This window comes from Exophiala aquamarina (assembly GCF_000709125.1).
Source record: "Exophiala aquamarina CBS 119918 chromosome Unknown aczIA-supercont1.8, whole genome shotgun sequence".
Taxonomy (NCBI): Eukaryota; Fungi; Ascomycota; class Eurotiomycetes; order Chaetothyriales; family Herpotrichiellaceae; genus Exophiala; species Exophiala aquamarina.
Genome location: NW_013550580.1, coordinates 1,177,017 through 1,193,531, shown reverse-complemented (window position 1 = coordinate 1,193,531; position 16,515 = coordinate 1,177,017). Strand labels below are relative to the sequence as shown.

Below are 16,515 nucleotides of genomic sequence, written 5' to 3'. Positions count from 1 at the left end.
TCGTCGGGACGCGGAGAGGTATGAGCTTGGTCGAGGTGTGACGGACGGGAGCCCTAGCGGTTGTGTCAGGGCTTATCGCGCACTGAGTGGAGTCTAGACACGATACCCTTTCGTTCTGGAGATGATGTTCTACGAGAGTAGTCCGGAGATTGCCTAATGGACATCCAGAATTGCTCTGACATTCAGCTGCCATGGCTGGCCTATCTCCATCATAGCTCTTGCACCTTCTCTCGATGCATGACAGTGCAGAAAAGGGAGCATGGGATGTGAGACTAGGCGAGAGAAGAATCCATATATGATCCCATGAGGCAAATACCACATGAATACAAGTTCATTACAAATAACAACCTTGCATCTAGTAGATCGTACTTCCTTGACTCTTACAGGGATTCTTCTTAGACTGATGTCGCTGTCGTGGCCTAGATTCTCGTGATGTATCGTGTTTTCTTAATGATGTAAGCAATGATCACCACAGGAGTGCCTTGTCTCTGCTCCCACATCTTGTCGCATTGGAAAATCTGATTGACCTTCGCACCCCCTTTCAAAATGCTGTTTCTCCTCGACCCACCCTTGAGACCAGGATGCATCATGTTGGAGGCAGCGAGATTTGCACACCCAGCCCTTCGAAACCAATTCCCGAGTCACCTCCTTCCACCCCGCCCAGTCTAGAAATTCCATCTATCCTCTCTACAGGTTCAAAGCTTGACGCGCCCAGACTTGACATCCTCCCACTCAGCCGGGCCATAGGGTACGTATTGCTTGGCGCCGGGAGGTAGCCAGTAGACACGATCTTCTGGGCTGGACACCTGGATCTTCTGGATATCGATGCCCTCACTGCGGAGCCGGCCCTTCTGGAGCTTCATCGTGCCGGTATACTCGAGCTGGGGCACGACGCGAACGAAGATCGGGACGGCGTAGCGGGGCAGTGTCGCGATGGCGTGCTCCGCGAGGCGGACGAGATCGAGCGTGTCGGCGGTGACACCATCAACAGGGACGACGGCGGCGCAGCCGGCGCGGCCGTCCGCGTGCGGGACCTGGACGCCATAGACGTTCGCTTCGGCGATCTGGTCGAAGTCGCCCATGACATCGCCAACCTCGTTGGTCGATACGTTCTCGCTGCGCCAGCGGAACGTGTCGCCGAGCCGGTCGACGAAGTACACGCGCCCGTCGCGGTCTTGCCGCATCATGTCCCCGGAGCGGAACCACATATCGTCCTTAGCGAAGACGCTCCGGATGAAACGCTTCGATCCCGCGTCGCGGTTGTTATAGTAGCCGCGGAACATTTGTTCAGCGGCGGCCGGGTCCGGGATGAGGTGCAGGACCTCGCCTGGTTCGTCGGTGGTGCATTCGATGGCGAAGCCGTTAGAGTCGCGCAGGATTTCCTGCGTGTCGATGTCAATGCGGACACGCTTCTCGATCTCGTTGTTCATCAGGCGCCAGAGGAGGCCGCGCACGGCGATGGCGTTGCGGCCGAACTCACCGCGGTTCGCGTTGAAGCTGGAGCCGAGGCCGTCGGTTGCGGCATAGAGCTCGTTGATCGTGTCAATGCCGAAGCGGTTGCGGAAGACTTCCCATACGTCTGGGCGCATGCCGTTCCCCCATGCTACTTTGACGTTGTGGTTTTTGTCTTCGGGAGACGGGGGAGCGTTGACAAGGTATCGACATAGCTCTCCGACGTATTGGAGGATATCAGCGCGGGACTTGCGGACTTCAGGCCAAAAGGTCTTATGGCTGAATTTGCGGGAGAGGACGACTGTTGAGCCAGCCCAGATCGATGGCGTCACACACAGCCCGTGTCCGGCGCCGTGGTAAAGAGGTAGGGCGGTATACATTCGATTACCCGGTTTGAGCCCCAAGTAGGTGGACACGCCCCAAGCGGTGGTGAGTTCTCGAGCACGTCCCATAATGACACCTTTCGGCATTCCAGTCGTGCCAGAAGTATAGATCAAGCCTCCTACTTCGTCTGGGCGGACACCTTTCTGCCGAGAGGGAGGAATTGGGGTTGTGTCAGACAGAGCAGAGATGAATTGGTCATCGTAATAGATGATCCTGACATTGGCAGCTTTGAGGTCGGCCTCGCATGGTGCGACGAGGCCTTGCGTGGCTTTGTCTGCGAGGAGGTACCTTGCATCGCAAAGCTTGACGCTATGTGTGAGCGGACCAGCAGTCAGGTTGCAGTTGATGTAGGCAGGAACAGCCCGGATAGACTCGAGACCAAACCAGAGGAGGAGATACTCCGGGCTATTGCCACCATCGAGAGCAACTATTTCCTCGGGCTTGACACCAAGGTCATTCATCAGCCAATTGCCAACTCGGTGGATGCCCTCGAAGAATTGCTTGTAAGTCCATGAACGATCCTCAAAGATCAAGAACAAGATATCCGCATTGGGACCTTCGGCGTGTTCTTTGAAAACATGGTAAAGAAGCGGCTTGCCCTCCATGAATCGTTTAGTGACGAACTTGATTGCATTCTTTGGTTTTGGCAGCGATGCAGCTTTCAAATCATGGCGAATCAGGAACTTGCCGTCCAGATATGCGGCGGCCGCGAGGCCGCCCGCGAAGGTGGCTACGGCTGTTGCGACTGAGGAGAGACGAGTTAGCAGCGGGAACAACAGGAGGGGTTTTGTTGCCTTTGTACGTACGTGACATGTTCAGAGTCGAAGAGATGGAGTTTCAAGACATTGACAACAGCCAGCGCATTTCAAGGAGGACCGATTGAGCTTACTGACGGCCATGGACTATGTCAGACAGGAGGACCTACAGTGGCTGTCTGCATCATATCATAACGGTAGCCGAGGTACCTTGGTAGCAACTACCTCCGCATTTTGGGATGGCACCGAGTATGGGGTGGCTTGGATTAATGAGGAGGAACTGCACGGCGTCAAATCACGAGTCGGCACCGTGCAGCAAATTCAAATGCATGCGCCATGGCACCCCGGATCGCTGATCGCTGCGTGTGTTTCTGAAACATTGGGTCTGCGTGTTCGCTGGTGCAACAATCGCACGTCTCCAGTATCTTGCTGACGTCGGCTATGTACTTGTATGCATGTAAGTCTGACTCTATCTCTGATGGAGAGGAGCAGGCACCCATCAGGGAAATTAGGCCGGGTAGGGAAGGACTCTGCTAATGGTTAATTTGGAACGCTAGTAACACATTAGTGGCTAGTGGCAAAAGTGAGGTAGGTTAGCCGAAGGACGGCCAAATGCTGTGTCACGTGCCCACTCCCTGTTTGTCCCCCCTTCAGAAAGTCAGCTCCTTCTTCCTTTGCACGACCATGCGAATACTCATGTCACCATTGCTGTTCATTGATTCATTGTCTACGCCCATGTAGCCCTCCCAGGTGCCGTTCGCAGTAGCCAAGTAAGTGGTATCCCTTTGTCAGTTGCCCAACGCCTCCGAGCGATGCGTAATCCTGCATGTGTCCTTGTCCAAGCAAGTTGACTCTCCCTCCCACACCACGTGTCCAACCATCCCAGCTATACTCTCACAGCACAAAGAATTCCAGTGAAGCTCTAGCCACCGCCAGCATTCACTCCAAAAAGGTATTGAGATCTTTATAGTCTCATAACGTTGTACACTGCCTTCCCGCCAGGTCGTTGGTGAAATACTCTGCAATCAATACCAGCTCGCTCCATCACCATACGTGCCAGCCTGCTCCTGCCCACCACCCCAGTATTGGTACTGCACAGGCATGTTGTATAGAGCTTCGTACTGCAGTCCTGGTGCCATGCCTTGCTCCACATAGCGGTATTGCATTTCTGGATTCTCAGCCATTGGTTGGAGCTCCTCGTGTTGATGCACAAGAATATATGGTTCTCTCCATTCGCCAATTTCGGATATGAGATCAGATCCTATCAAAGCAGCGCCCGTCGCCTCGAACTCTGGATCATTGTCCATGAGTGCATTTTGGTATCGAATTTCGTCTGGCTGGGGTCCTGTGCTACGAATCGGTCCAGTCTCATCCAAAAACCATGGTCTCATGAAGGATTGCTCTTGTAATGTGCCTGTGGTTGGGACTCGTGGGGGTGGGAGGAATCTTCCGCATTTGGTCTTCGCAGAACCATTCTGGCGACTATCTCCATTCCATTGCATTTCACCTCGACTCGGCCAATTGGACATACCTCTACCAAGACCACTGTAATTGACAGACCAGACTGTGGGAAGTGCTACCACCAGGCTGAGGCCATCCTTGAAGACCTTGCCGGAAAATGCTAGCATTACCTTTCTCTGAGCGGGTGGTATCTTCTCCATGGCAGTGATTCGAGCCTTCATGTTCTCGATGTCTTCACGCTTCTCTGCTTCCATGAACGCCAAGTACCCTTTCTTGTGCTCGATCCACTCTGACGCATCCTGAGGAAAGACTTCTGCAGGATCCACATCAGGTCTTGGGTCTGCTTTGAACAATGCTGGCGCAAAATGTCGAACACGCTGTCTGACTCTCTCATACTCTTCCTTTCCCCTGAGCCAGTCACTCTTCCAAGTGATGGATGCGGTATGTGATGGGAATAATACAACTTGTTGACTCTTGTCAAAAAAAGACCGGTTGCCTTGCAGACCGCTATTGTTGGTGATGTCGGACCATGGTTGAGACTCCATCGAAATCTGGTTCTTCCGATGTCGATTTCGTCGCGCCATTGCGAGCAGTATTCTGGACCTCTTTTCTTTTTGGCTGGGTTGGGCGCGCGGAAAAGATTCTTTTCGCCGCGTTAGAAAAAGGAGTCACCGAGGTACCGACGGCCTTGCCAGGGCGATGACGGCGCACGACCACAGCAGTGAACGTGTTTACTCTTCAGTTTGATAACCTGTTTTTTGTCTGGGGAGAGGAAGATTGCTGGTTCTGATCAGGAGATCCTGTCTGAAGGTAAGAATAATATGGCTCGCCGATAGCGCTGAAGCAGCGCGCGACGCAGACCTTGGTTGAAGGTTCAGTCGCAGTCGCAGTCGTACCGCACGACCAGACTGCCTCACGAGTGAATCACTTACCGCGTTTCCTGGCAGTCAAGTTGCCAAAGAAGAAAGATTTGTGCCTTTCCTAGCCCCTTTGGATGCATTCTTGATTTTCTGTTGCTTAGTAGTCAAGAAGGCTCGGAATTTTGTATCGGGAGCATTTACCCGTCGAGGTGAAGGTAATGTCCAGTCATGAATGCAGCGCACGCGGTATGAATTCATGACGGACGTTTCAAATGGAAGCTAGTCAGTCACAACTCAGATCTTCATATGTGAATGATGGCCTAGATGGTCCAATGGACTGACTCAACCCGCGTGAAAGGACTTCTTTACTGCTGCCGTGAAGTTGTCGTGGCTCCTACCGACCACGTGCTCCCGACATTTACCCCCAGGGACCGGGTACTATAGTCGCAGGATTCATTCATGTGACAACATGCGGTATGGCTGGGCTATCTTGCATTAACATTGGGTTTTTGATTCACGCGGTTTACAACCTCTCGGCGGCCCTGTTGATGGTGTGGACGCCGCCAGATCCATCGATCTCGGCGGCCCGTCCCCTATTGATCATGTGTCATGCATCTCTACCCATAGGGTCCGAGCCATAGAGCTTACGTGACAATATGCAGGATAACCTTGAGTTGTCTAAATTCACGCTGGTGACAATCTACTAGGGAAGCCTATTGATGGTACGGACGACGTCAGGTCAATCCAAGTTAGCTGCTGTAGCTAGATCAGATGGTCGCCACGAGGTTAGTGCAGGAAGCGAGGAATGCTATTATAGAGGTTCAGCATCTACCAGATAGTGTACCTTTTGACTCTTCACACACTATTGTAGATTTGATATTCTATTCAACTAGCGGAAAAAGTACAGGTGGGGCAAGGGCGCTTATCAAGTAGATCGAGCGGCTCACTCTACCCCCTGCCTCGGCTCGATGACACGAGAGGCCAGGACAACGCATGCACGCGAACGTCAACAGACGCGTAAAGTGAACGCAGACCAACTTTTCGTATCCCAGACTCGCACAAAACGCCTCAGCCACAGTAGTTGTCTACAATTCAACATCGAATCTAATAACAGAAGACCTTGGTCTCAACAGAGAAAGCATGCCTGCTGTCAACTTGCAAACCTCAGTTCCCAATCCCAGTGAGCACGATTCTACGTCAAATCCGTTGCCGCAGCTTCTGCAAACACCATCAGGACTTGCTATTGTTGAAATTCAAGGCACTATCCATGGGCCACATACCTTGCCATCGGACTCTCCCTCCAGCAACTCGACAGTCACTACAAGGCTTGGCAGGCTTGAGTTTCCACTCTACGATACTCAGGACAAGAGTGACGGGAAGTGGATGAAAAAGGTCTACCTTTACATTGGCAAACATCAGCGGTTGACTGGCGAGGCGAAGAAACTTGCGAAACCACTAGGTGTCATACAAAAGGCAAACAGTGCGATCTCGGACTCGGCCATGGACATGAACTCACATTTGGAACTCGTCGAAGTTGTGAAATACAAATTGCTGTTCAGTGGGAGACCTGAGCCTGTTGGGGAGTGAAGCAGAACTATGTTTCCCGGCCGCACTTCCTACCAAGGTAGCCTCTTTCTCATGTTCTCCCGAGGCATACCGACCTCTCTTGTTGAGGTTCGATCGGATGGATAATGCTCATGATCCGACTTGAGATTTGTCGCAGTAGGTGCAGTCAAATTTGCCGGATCAACTGTCAGTAACCGACGAATGCGACCCAGAATGAATATTACGAGAGGCTCCGTCCCCTCGCAGTACATGACAGGAGATCTACGGAGCTATGAGCTGAGCTGAGTATGTTGGGAGTATCTACTAGCAACTCTTCAATCGACATCTGCCTGGACAACCTTGGCACAACAAGAGGACACTGCAACCATTGGTGTCTTTGCCTTGATCTTGCCCAACTTAAAGAAGACGACAAGTCGAATCAATCGGCAAGTCAACCTTTCTCGCTGTGAGAAGTACGACAAAGCAACCTCAAGTGCGATTACTTGCTTCTTAGTGCTATCCAAGCGAGGAAATATGTCCCCGCTATTCACTAATAGCTGTTGTACAAAATGCCGTCTTCTAGGTAGTGACTTCTTTGGTCAGCTTCTGCCCTCTTCGTCTTTTCATACTTGCACTCCAATGCCACAGAGGCCAACGAAGTATCGGACCTCTGCTTGAGAGGAAGAAGTCAAGCTGTTGCGTTGAAAGAAACGTATCTGAACCGAGACTGAGATAGCTGGACGTAGACGGCAAGTGCGCTATCTGTATGCAAATCAGATTTGCTTCTGTCACTCTATTCGGTAAGGTGAGATGTTTGTTACGCAAACTGTCTACCAAATTCCACCAAAATGCCAAGATAGCAAACAAGATAACTCTCTCGTCTCAGCGGAGAAAGGTTCGGCCCTTCTTTTTATATGCATCGGTCGAATTCACCACCCGAGCGAAAAGGGCGTCCTTGGCACCACTCAAAAGAAGCCCTCATGTCGAGTGGCGTTGTTCACAACGCGATCCTGGTTGTCATGTATCTGCAGCGATTACTTCACCGAATGTGCAGTGATCTATGATCCCAGAAAAGCGAATGCTGGAAAACATTAGGATTCGGTTGGGCACACCTCGCTCTGCAGCGACGCCATTTGCCGAATTGTAGCGAAACAGTTCCCCATAATACCAAATGTATCCATCCATATCTGGCATCCTGCCCGCTGGCGTATCCTCCTCGAACTTAAAGGTGTCTCAATGCTACCTACGGGACAAATTCAACCTACGCGTTGCTTGAGGTCCCCTTGTTGAGGATTCCACTTTCTAGGGCAGCAAGGCATGTACTGTTTCGTCCTCTTCATGAACTTCCGTGGACATTAATTGTATAACACTTGAGCCAGGCCCTCGAGCTGTATACAGTCCTTACTGCAACTCAGAGCTGGCGATGGATAATATTGCAGTTCGCACCCTATCATTCCAAGCACCTGGCAGCCTTGCCGAGACCCTTGCCGCACACGAGACTAGAAAAACACCTACTGACGGCACTTCCCCAGTTAGTGACGCTCAAGGAGACGAGAATGTCACGACCGAGCGACCTGGTTCTCGAACCGTCTACGACATTTCTTTGCCATCATTGCATTTCCTTCGATGGCGGCCGCTTTACCATCTTCAGGCACCGAGCGGTTGGATGAATGATCCTTGTGGTCCTGGATATGACGCAAGTACAGGGCTCTATCACATGTTCTTTCAGTGGAACCCTCGTCGCAATAGTTCCGGATCAGTCGTTTGGGGCACGGTAAGATGGGGTCATGCAACTTCGAAAGATATGTTGAATTGGACGGTCTCAGGAACCAGCACCATCAAGCCTGGCTCTTGGTTTGATAAGGAGGGATGCTTTACAGGTTGTTTTGTGCCTACAGGCCTCAGAGGAGAACCTGGGCAGCTCACTGTCTTCTATACTGGAGTCAGCCGCTTGCCTCTGCACTATACTATACCTTATGTTCGTCAGACAGAGACTCTGGCGGTTGCCACGTCGGCTGATGGTGGGCAGTCTTGGACCAAAATACCAGGCAATCCAATTCTTCCTGAGCCACCGGAAGGTCTTGCCATTACAGGCTGGCGTGATCCCTTTGTTGCCAGATGGCGTTCTATGGACGCAATCTTGGGACGAGATAAAGACTCGGGGGCACTTTATGGACTTATCTCAGGAGGCTTGAGAGACCATGGCCCAACCGCTTTTTTGTATGCTATTGATCCAACCAATCTGAAGCAGTGGACCTACCTCAACGCCATTGTTGACATCGGCATGAATCACAACATATCCAGATGGTCAGGTGACCTCGGTATTAACTGGGAATGTGCTTGCTTCATGACTCTGCGTGACGATAAAAAAGAGACGAGTCGTGAGTTTGTAGTGGTCGGAGGAGAAGGGTCGGATACGTCGCATCCCGAATCCACCTTTGCAGCATACCCTCAAGAAAGCACAACATTTCCACGTTGGGAACGATCGCTGCAATGGATGTGTGGAACTCTGGGTACACGCACGAATGCGGCGGGGCAAAGTGTGCCAAAAATGGAATATTCTTTTGGTGGCCGTTTCGATCACGGTATGATGTATGCAGTCAACATCTTCCGTGACCCTCTCACCTCAAACCAGCTCGCCTGGGGTTGGATTACAGAGGAAGATCTACCACAGAAGCTAGTGGACCGACAAAATTGGAGTGGCATGCTCGGCCTTCCTCGAGAGTTGTCCTTGACAACTCTGAGAGGTGTAACTGGTGCCTTCAAGTCGAAGCTCAAGGAGATCACATCAATTGAAGCCACACCGGATGTTCAAAATACCTTCACTGTCAGGACATTGGGGATTTCTCCGGCCAGCTGTCTTCAAGGCTTGCGAAAGGATACGCGCCAAGTGGTGATCCAAGGCTCGCCTGATCTTACTCCTCGAGGAGAGTGTTTCATGGATGTTCAAACATGCCGATTCGAGTTAACAGCATTGATGGAAGTGTCATCTAAGTGTTCGCGTATTGGAGTCAGCATATTTCATACCGAGGATCATGAGATGGCATCTCGTACCATGGTGTATCTTATGCCTGTAATAGAGACATTGAAAGTCGAGCGACCGCATTCAAGCGAGATTGATCCCGGTATTTTGACCTTCCCGGAGACAGCCCCGTTTACCTTATTCTCCTTTCAGGAGCAAGGCGGTCAGAGCAGGGAGCTGTTTGAGCTCCGTCTTTTCTTTGATGAGTCGGTACTAGAAATTTTTGCAAACTCACGATGTACCATTGCTACCAGGGTCTACCCAGCAAGTAAACGATGCTGGGGAATCCGGTTCTGGGCTGAAGACGAATCCGAACAAAGCAGGCTGGTTCACGCCCAAGCTTGGGATGGTATAAGAGCAGATATTCATGTTGAGTAGTTGAGAAATTGGAGGATCTAGAAGAGGCCAGTCATCAAATCCCCTGTGTGAACAAGAATCTTCACTCGATATGATATACCGCTCTCACAAGCAGGTCCCATGAAGTAATGAGACAAGAGATAAATACGAGGACGAGAGATAACCATAGAGATAGCTATCATGTGGGTGACTGGGCGGTAGATTTAGCCTCACTGCTCGGAGTATCGGTCGAGTGGGGGAGGGCATTGATTGGCTGACTTATGGCGGCTCGTGCTTGTCAGATAGAAGATTTGGGCACAGCTTAGAGCAGCAACCAGCACTAGCCTCTAGCGGCAAATTAAAGTCAGCTCCTGCCCTCTGCAGCCCGACCTGGGTCTTGCTTCACCTGCACCTGCGCCGTCGCCTGCGCCTGCATCATCGTCTCTAACCGATTCGTCCATTTTGCTGGAGCTGCTACTCAGCCATTAATTAATTCCTTCTGCCTCTCCCTCCACCCCTCCAGCTTCAGCAATCCTCCGTACACTATTTTCTCCTCAGAGGCTGCCAACATGGCCGGACTAGACCATCGTATGGCTTCTGTCAAGCCTCGATTGAAGTACAACACAATTGGAGGTGTCAATGGTCCCCTGGTTATCCTAGACAATGTAAGTCTACCTGCAACTCTAGAGCTGCTTGGGGGTTAGGCAATCGCTGACCACCTCTCGTCTTAGGTCAAATTCCCAAGGTACAACGAGATTGTCAGCTTGACATTACCGGATGGCTCCCAAAGATCTGGTCAAGTCCTCGAAGCCCGAGGTCAGTGCCACCGAAGCGCGGCATCTATCACGAGAACAGCGAGTTGACAGACTACGTTGCAGGAAGCCGAGCAGTAGTCCAAGTCTTTGAAGGCACTACTGGCATCGATGTGAAGAAGGTATTTGGTCTTGCACCCTCTAAAGATTCAATGATACTCATTCTTTGCAGACGAAAGTCGAGTTCACGGGTCACAGCCTCAAGATCGGTGTCTCCGAAGACATGCTTGGGCGTATTTTCGATGGTTCAGGAAGAGCTATTGATAAAGGCCCCAAAGTGCTGGCAGAAGACTATCTAGATATTAACGGCAGTCCCATCAATCCATATTCTCGTGTATGCCCGCATCGCCCATGGTTGAATTTGCGTCTCGTATACTAACCCGGGTGAAGGTTTACCCCGAGGAAATGATCTCAACCGGCATCTCTGCCATCGACGCAATGAACTCAGTCGCTCGAGGACAGAAAATCCCTATCTTCTCAGCTGCTGGTCTGCCTCACAATGAAATCGCAGCTCAGATTTGTCGACAGGCCGGTTTGGTCAAAAAGCCAACCAAGGGTGTGCATGATGGCCATGAGGATAACTTCAGTATTGTCTTTGCAGCTATGGGTGTGAACATGGAAACAGCTCGTTTCTTCACAAGAGATTTCGAGGAGAACGGCTCCATGGAGCGAGTCACCTTGTTTTTGAACTTGGCCAGTGACCCTACGATCGAACGTATCATCACCCCCCGTCTGGCGTTGACAACAGCAGAGTACTATGCCTACCAGCTCGAAAAGCACGTCCTGGTCATTCTCACTGATTTATCTGCGTACTGCGATGCTCTTCGAGAAGTGTCTGCCGCCCGTGAAGAAGTCCCTGGCCGACGTGGTTATCCCGGTTACATGTACACTGATCTTTCCACGATCTACGAACGAGCCGGCCGTGTTGAAGGGCGAAATGGTTCCATCACTCAAATCCCCATCTTGACCATGCCTAACGACGACATCACACATCCTATCCCTGATTTGACGGGTTACATTACCGAGGGACAGATCTTCGTCGATCGACAGCTATACAACAAAGGAATCTATCCCCCGATCAACGTGCTCCCATCTCTATCTCGCTTGATGAAGTCCGCCATTGGCGAAGGCTTGACAAGAAAGGATCACGGTGATGTTTCGAACCAACTGTACGCCAAGTACGCCATTGGTCGTGATGCTGCAGCGATGAAAGCTGTCGTGGGTGAGGAAGCCTTGAGCTCGGAAGACAAGCTTTCACTTGAATTCTTGGAGAAATTCGAGAAGCAGTTTATTTCACAAAGCCCCTACGACAAGCGGACCATTTTTGACAGCTTGGACATTGGGTGGAACTTGCTCCGGATTTTCCCCAAGGAGCTTCTGAACCGAGTCAACCCCAAGCTTCTCGATGAGTTCTATGCACGCAAGGGACACCAGAAGAAAGACAAGGCAGGCAATAAGGACACCCGGGACAATGTGGGTGGAGGGCGACAGGTGAATGGCGAACAGAATGGAGAGCCCAACCTGCTTGACGACTAAGCAAGAGGATGGCGGAATCAAGGGTTTGGTTTGGTCGGAGCAATTCTATGCTCTATGCAAGGCGTGACAACAGATTCAATATTGTCGTTAGGAAATGGGAATCTGAACAAACAAGCGGTTGTCGGCCTCGGGTATTGGTCGGGCTATGGTTGGTAGTGGTAGCAGTATATCATAGAAGGAAGCAACCTATTCCTATTTGTTTGACAGATTGATTATTTCGACTCCAAGCAAAATCAACAGGACCAGTACCAATACATAGTGTCCAAGTCCCAATACCCAACACCCAACACCTTGCTTTGCTTTTGCCTTTCTTCCCCCAGTATCAACCACGCTTTTCCTTCAAGAAGGTTGGGGGGTGGGGATTTATAACTCGAGCTTCCACTCCTCCGCCTGCTGCTGCTCCTCTACTTTCTCAAAAGTCTTGCCATATGGACCGAAATATGTCTTGAATAACCTCTTCAGGTCCCTGTCGTTCAACTGCATGTGCTCACCGGCGACAGAAACAAAGTCCAAGCCGTGCTTCTTGTCCAGTTGCTTCAATCCAATCCAGTCCTCCTTGTAGATGGGGCGGTCGCGGAGTTGGGTGACGGTGCGCTCGGCTTCGGCGGTCATGTTGACCTCGGCGAACCAGCCGCTCTCCTTGGGAACGACGGTCTGGTCATCGCGGAAGACGACCATGACGAACTTCTCGAGCGCGGCGAGATTGGTGACATACGTCGCGTTTTTGACGGCGCGCTCGTTGTTGATGTCGGCCAGGAAGTTGGAGTGGGCCAGGTAGTTCTCGTAGTCGGCCGGGTCGCGGTAGTACTGTGCGGGGACGAGGCGGCTCTGCACGAAGTCGGACCACACGGTGCTGCTCTTGAGCAGAGCGTTGGCGCCCTGGCAGATCCAGTCGGTCGCGGACGCGCACTTCTGGAACTCGGCGATCCCGTTGTGCTGGCTGCCGAAGGTGATGAGCGAGCGGACCCGCGGTGCCCACCCGCCACATCGTTGGATGTAGCCGCGCAGGAACTGGCCGCCCTGGCTGAATCCGACGGCGTCGATGGCGGGTGCGGTACGGAGGATGCGGTCGGAGGCGAGGGCGGTGCAGACGGAGGAGAGCTGGGAAGTTACGTTGCCGTAGAAGGATGCTTGTCGGTCGGCGGAGCCGGATTGGCCGGTCGGCGAGATGATGTACGTGTATGTACCCGGGTGGATGGAGTCTATGAGCTCTGCAACGGATATGAGGCCGTCTGCGTCAGCGGAATCGCCTAGGCCGTGCCATATCACGACTGGGAGGGGGTCATCCTCGTCGTCGTCGTCGTCGTCGTCGGTGACGGAAGTCGATGGGGAATAAGCATGTTTAGGCGAAAGTCTCGTGATTTTGACCCAGTCGTCTTCTTCAAGAACCTCCTCAAGGATTTCCGGGAAGGTGGCGTACTTGGGACTCAAAGCAGTTGGTTGTTGGCGGTGTCTGTGTCTTGCGTCCGCAGTCTCGAACTGAGGAGGATGGGGAGAGATTGAAGTGTACTCGGGGACACCCTCGTGCCGCTGTGCTCCGAGTAGCTCGGGTTTGTCAAAAGCGGAGAAGACATCGGGCTGGACGATGACGATGGAGAGGATGGTGGAAGGCAGGGCGAGCAGGATTGGAAGCGTCTTCAGCAACATGGTGCAGTTCAGGTTTCAATGTCGCTTCCAACCGAAGCGAAGGATTAAGTCTGCTTGTGTAGCTTGTACACCCTTAAGCTCTGGCACTCGGCGCTCAGGGCGGATGCTAGGACGAGGTATCCTAGAAAGAATGGCGGGTGCCTTGCGAGCATCTATGTACAACTTGAGGTTAAAGGTTGTTAGGTGTTGACGCGGCAGGCCGGAAGATCGTCCAACCGTTCCGCAGGCAATGCAAATCTCCCGGGGGGGAGCTTGGCATATCGGTAAGGGGACCCTTGGACCTTGGCACCCTGAAGTCCAGACTCCAGCAACCCATTCGTGCAGCCCAGCCAACAGCCACCAGCCTGAGGGGCACCAACCGCAATTTCTTCCCACTCACCACCACAGAGCACGGGATATCTGCACCAAGCCATCAAATCAATCAATGGTCTACCCCAGGAAATGCAGCGGTCAAGAGACTGCAGATCTGCAGGTCGCTGCTTTTGGTACACTTCGGAAGCGTCAGACCACACTTGGCCTTCAGGTCGCGTGCACCAATTTCAACTTCATCCAGGTCCTTGTAAAAATGCAAGTATACACGATTTTGACTCTAAGAATTGAACAATCCTAGGTTACAACTGAGTCCCGTCTCGGAGATGCCGCCCTCCAGGAATAAACGCCATGCTCTTGCTCTAGGTCACTGGGGTATCATCTTAAACAAACCGGAACCTCCAACCATAACCATCACTTTTGAGCCCCGACCTTCATTGCTCGTGAACATCGCAACCATAATTATAAAGAAAACAGCTGCTCATCTCATCCCATGAGGCCCAGACCGTCCTCTTCTGATACCAAAACCCGTCCTTTCTTTAAGTCTTGCGTCCACTTCCGGGTAACGTGAAGCCACATTTGTTTCTCCTCGATTCTCTTTTCCTCTATAAACTTTTCTAGTGTGGGCTTAGTTTGCCAATCTTCCCAGACTCGTCCGTTCCTGACCAACATCTCGGTTGTGAGATGAGGAAACTGCGCCTTGGCGGAGGCGATGGCGTCTCGGTCGGATTTCTCCCGATATTCTTCCATTTGACATGGTGGGCAAGAATGGTCTTGATGCGGCAAGTAACTCGGGAGGTTCATATAATGAGGTGTAAGAAAATGTGAGGATGAGGAGCACGCGAAGGTGAAGGCTTTCTGCGAGGCAGATTGTGTGCGACTGAATGTTCGAGCCAATTCTCCACACTCTGCTGGTTGGCGCACCACCCCGGGCAGTGGTGCCATAGCCTTTGAATCGACTCGAGAAATGGGAGATATCGGCGAAGGTGGTGTGGTGGCGGAACCAGCTGATCCATTGGAATCTAAACTTCCTGTGGATGAGCAGGATCCTCCTCGTGAGGAGACTGGTCGCAGCGAGCTGCTTGAGAGCCGATTCTGGCAGTTGTAGCATTTGTAAGGCTGTTGAGGTAATTTGACGCCGGTGGTTTTCAGCATTGGGCAAGGGCCGACCTTGCACAGTTCCATGCGCATGAGAATGCCATGACCGCAGCAGAAGCGCAGGACATGAGCCTTACACATCTTGATCGGTGAGTTGAGGTTGAAGGACTTGAACTGGAGAAGGCGGGGTTGGAACAGGGTTGCTGTTGTGTAAATTGTTGAAACGGAAAATGCCTCGAACAGCTGCCACCACTATGGCGGTCTCACAAAGTGGCGACGGAGATCAAGCCGCAGAGTGTCATCAGCAGTGTTCCGTATACTCGTGCAATATCAGGAGAGGAGATGTTGTAGCAGGGTCGAGTGGTGTAAGGAGAAACTCCGTTATCAAGAGAGTAGCACACCCGATTCAGGATTCCGGCTGAAGCGAGGAGTTCTCTTGGAAGATCTTGGGTAGGGTAGTAGCACGTCGTAGGAGGGCTCTAGGAGTAGTCGGCGTGCTGTGGAGGCAGTACTCCGTTGTCCGTACAGTGGAAATCAAGCGAGAGACACAAACGTCATTGGTGGTGTGGGAAGAGGGTCAAGGGGATCGCAAAGGTGTTCCGTGTCCAAGACGGTCGAGGTCACCGTTTGTGAATCGGTGCTTTACATGACATCTAATATGGACAAGAAAGAGGGGCTCTGGCCAGCGACTAAGTAGCGCAGTGCCGTGATTATGAACGAATGGTGGGTGGAACGAGCGAGGAAAAAATGGGGGCAAGGGCGGACAAGTACGGAGCGGACCTGCAGCAAAAGAACAACGGTAATGAGTGACAGGCTACAGGCAGATCAACCTTTAAGGAAAAGGAAGATTCAAAGGGGTCTGGAGATGGGACTGGATGGAAGTGGACAAAAAGGAAGCAAATGCAATGCACGGCGGGAGTTGGAAATGAGGGAGACCAAACAATGGCGAGATTTGATCGGCGGGGGCAGGCTTGCTTTGCCTTTGCCTTTCCAATCACGACTCACGAGTCGGGTACCTGTAACTGTACAGTACCAGTACCGTTGCAGTTGCCACGAGCTCGGGAGTCGGGTGAAAGTTGGTGGCTGCATTGAATTACATAAGTACGAGGTAATTGATACCCGAGGGTATTACTGTTCGAGGACTCGATATGTCCAGACGCCAGAGTTGGAGGAGGCCAGGTTATCGGTGGGAAGGCTGTACTGTCAGGATCAATACAATACAAAACTTTACAAGCAATGTTCAGAAGCAGGAGAATTAGGGTTGTGGAAAGTGCGAAGTGCAGAGAGAAGCAAGAGGG

General features: G+C 51.9%; 7 protein-coding genes across 7 annotated transcripts; 3 read left to right on the top strand and 4 right to left on the bottom strand.

Annotated features, from left to right (window-relative positions):
- Window positions 1–695: 695 nt before the first annotated feature.
- Window positions 696–2,649, bottom strand: A1O9_08968 (uncharacterized protein; the record flags this gene model as incomplete). The annotated part of the gene is made up of 2 exons (XM_013402450.1): window positions 696–2,572; window positions 2,643–2,649. The coding sequence occupies 2 exons, from the start codon at window positions 2,647–2,649 to the stop codon at window positions 696–698; spliced, it is 1,884 nt and encodes a 627-aa protein (XP_013257904.1).
- Window positions 2,650–3,616: 967 nt separating this feature from the next.
- A1O9_08967 (uncharacterized protein) lies at window positions 3,617–4,564 on the bottom strand (the record flags this gene model as incomplete). The annotated part of the gene is made up of 1 exon (XM_013402449.1): window positions 3,617–4,564. The coding sequence occupies exon 1, from the start codon at window positions 4,304–4,306 to the stop codon at window positions 3,617–3,619; it is 690 nt and encodes a 229-aa protein (XP_013257903.1). The 5' UTR covers window positions 4,307–4,564.
- A 1,488-nt stretch (window positions 4,565–6,052) lies between these two features.
- On the top strand, window positions 6,053–6,499 carry A1O9_08966 (uncharacterized protein; the record flags this gene model as incomplete). Its single annotated transcript, XM_013402448.1, has 1 exon — window positions 6,053–6,499. The coding sequence occupies one exon, from the start codon at window positions 6,053–6,055 to the stop codon at window positions 6,497–6,499; it is 447 nt and encodes a 148-aa protein (XP_013257902.1).
- Window positions 6,500–7,880: 1,381 nt separating this feature from the next.
- Window positions 7,881–9,857, top strand: A1O9_08965 (uncharacterized protein; the record flags this gene model as incomplete). Its single annotated transcript, XM_013402447.1, has 1 exon — window positions 7,881–9,857. One exon carries the CDS (start codon window positions 7,881–7,883, stop codon window positions 9,855–9,857), a length of 1,977 nt encoding a protein of 658 aa, XP_013257901.1.
- Window positions 9,858–10,384: 527 nt separating this feature from the next.
- Window positions 10,385–12,163, top strand: A1O9_08964 (V-type proton ATPase subunit B; the record flags this gene model as incomplete). Its single annotated transcript, XM_013402446.1, has 5 exons — window positions 10,385–10,480; window positions 10,547–10,635; window positions 10,698–10,749; window positions 10,800–10,961; window positions 11,018–12,163. 5 exons carry the CDS (start codon window positions 10,385–10,387, stop codon window positions 12,161–12,163), a joined length of 1,545 nt encoding a protein of 514 aa, XP_013257900.1.
- Window positions 12,164–12,526: 363 nt separating this feature from the next.
- A1O9_08963 (palmitoyl-protein thioesterase) lies at window positions 12,527–13,810 on the bottom strand (the record flags this gene model as incomplete). Its single annotated transcript, XM_013402445.1, has 1 exon — window positions 12,527–13,810. The coding sequence occupies one exon, from the start codon at window positions 13,808–13,810 to the stop codon at window positions 12,527–12,529; it is 1,284 nt and encodes a 427-aa protein (XP_013257899.1).
- Window positions 13,811–14,605: 795 nt separating this feature from the next.
- Window positions 14,606–15,358, bottom strand: A1O9_08962 (uncharacterized protein; the record flags this gene model as incomplete). The annotated part of the gene is made up of 1 exon (XM_013402444.1): window positions 14,606–15,358. The coding sequence occupies one exon, from the start codon at window positions 15,356–15,358 to the stop codon at window positions 14,606–14,608; it is 753 nt and encodes a 250-aa protein (XP_013257898.1).
- Between the last annotated feature and the right edge of the window lie 1,157 nt (window positions 15,359–16,515).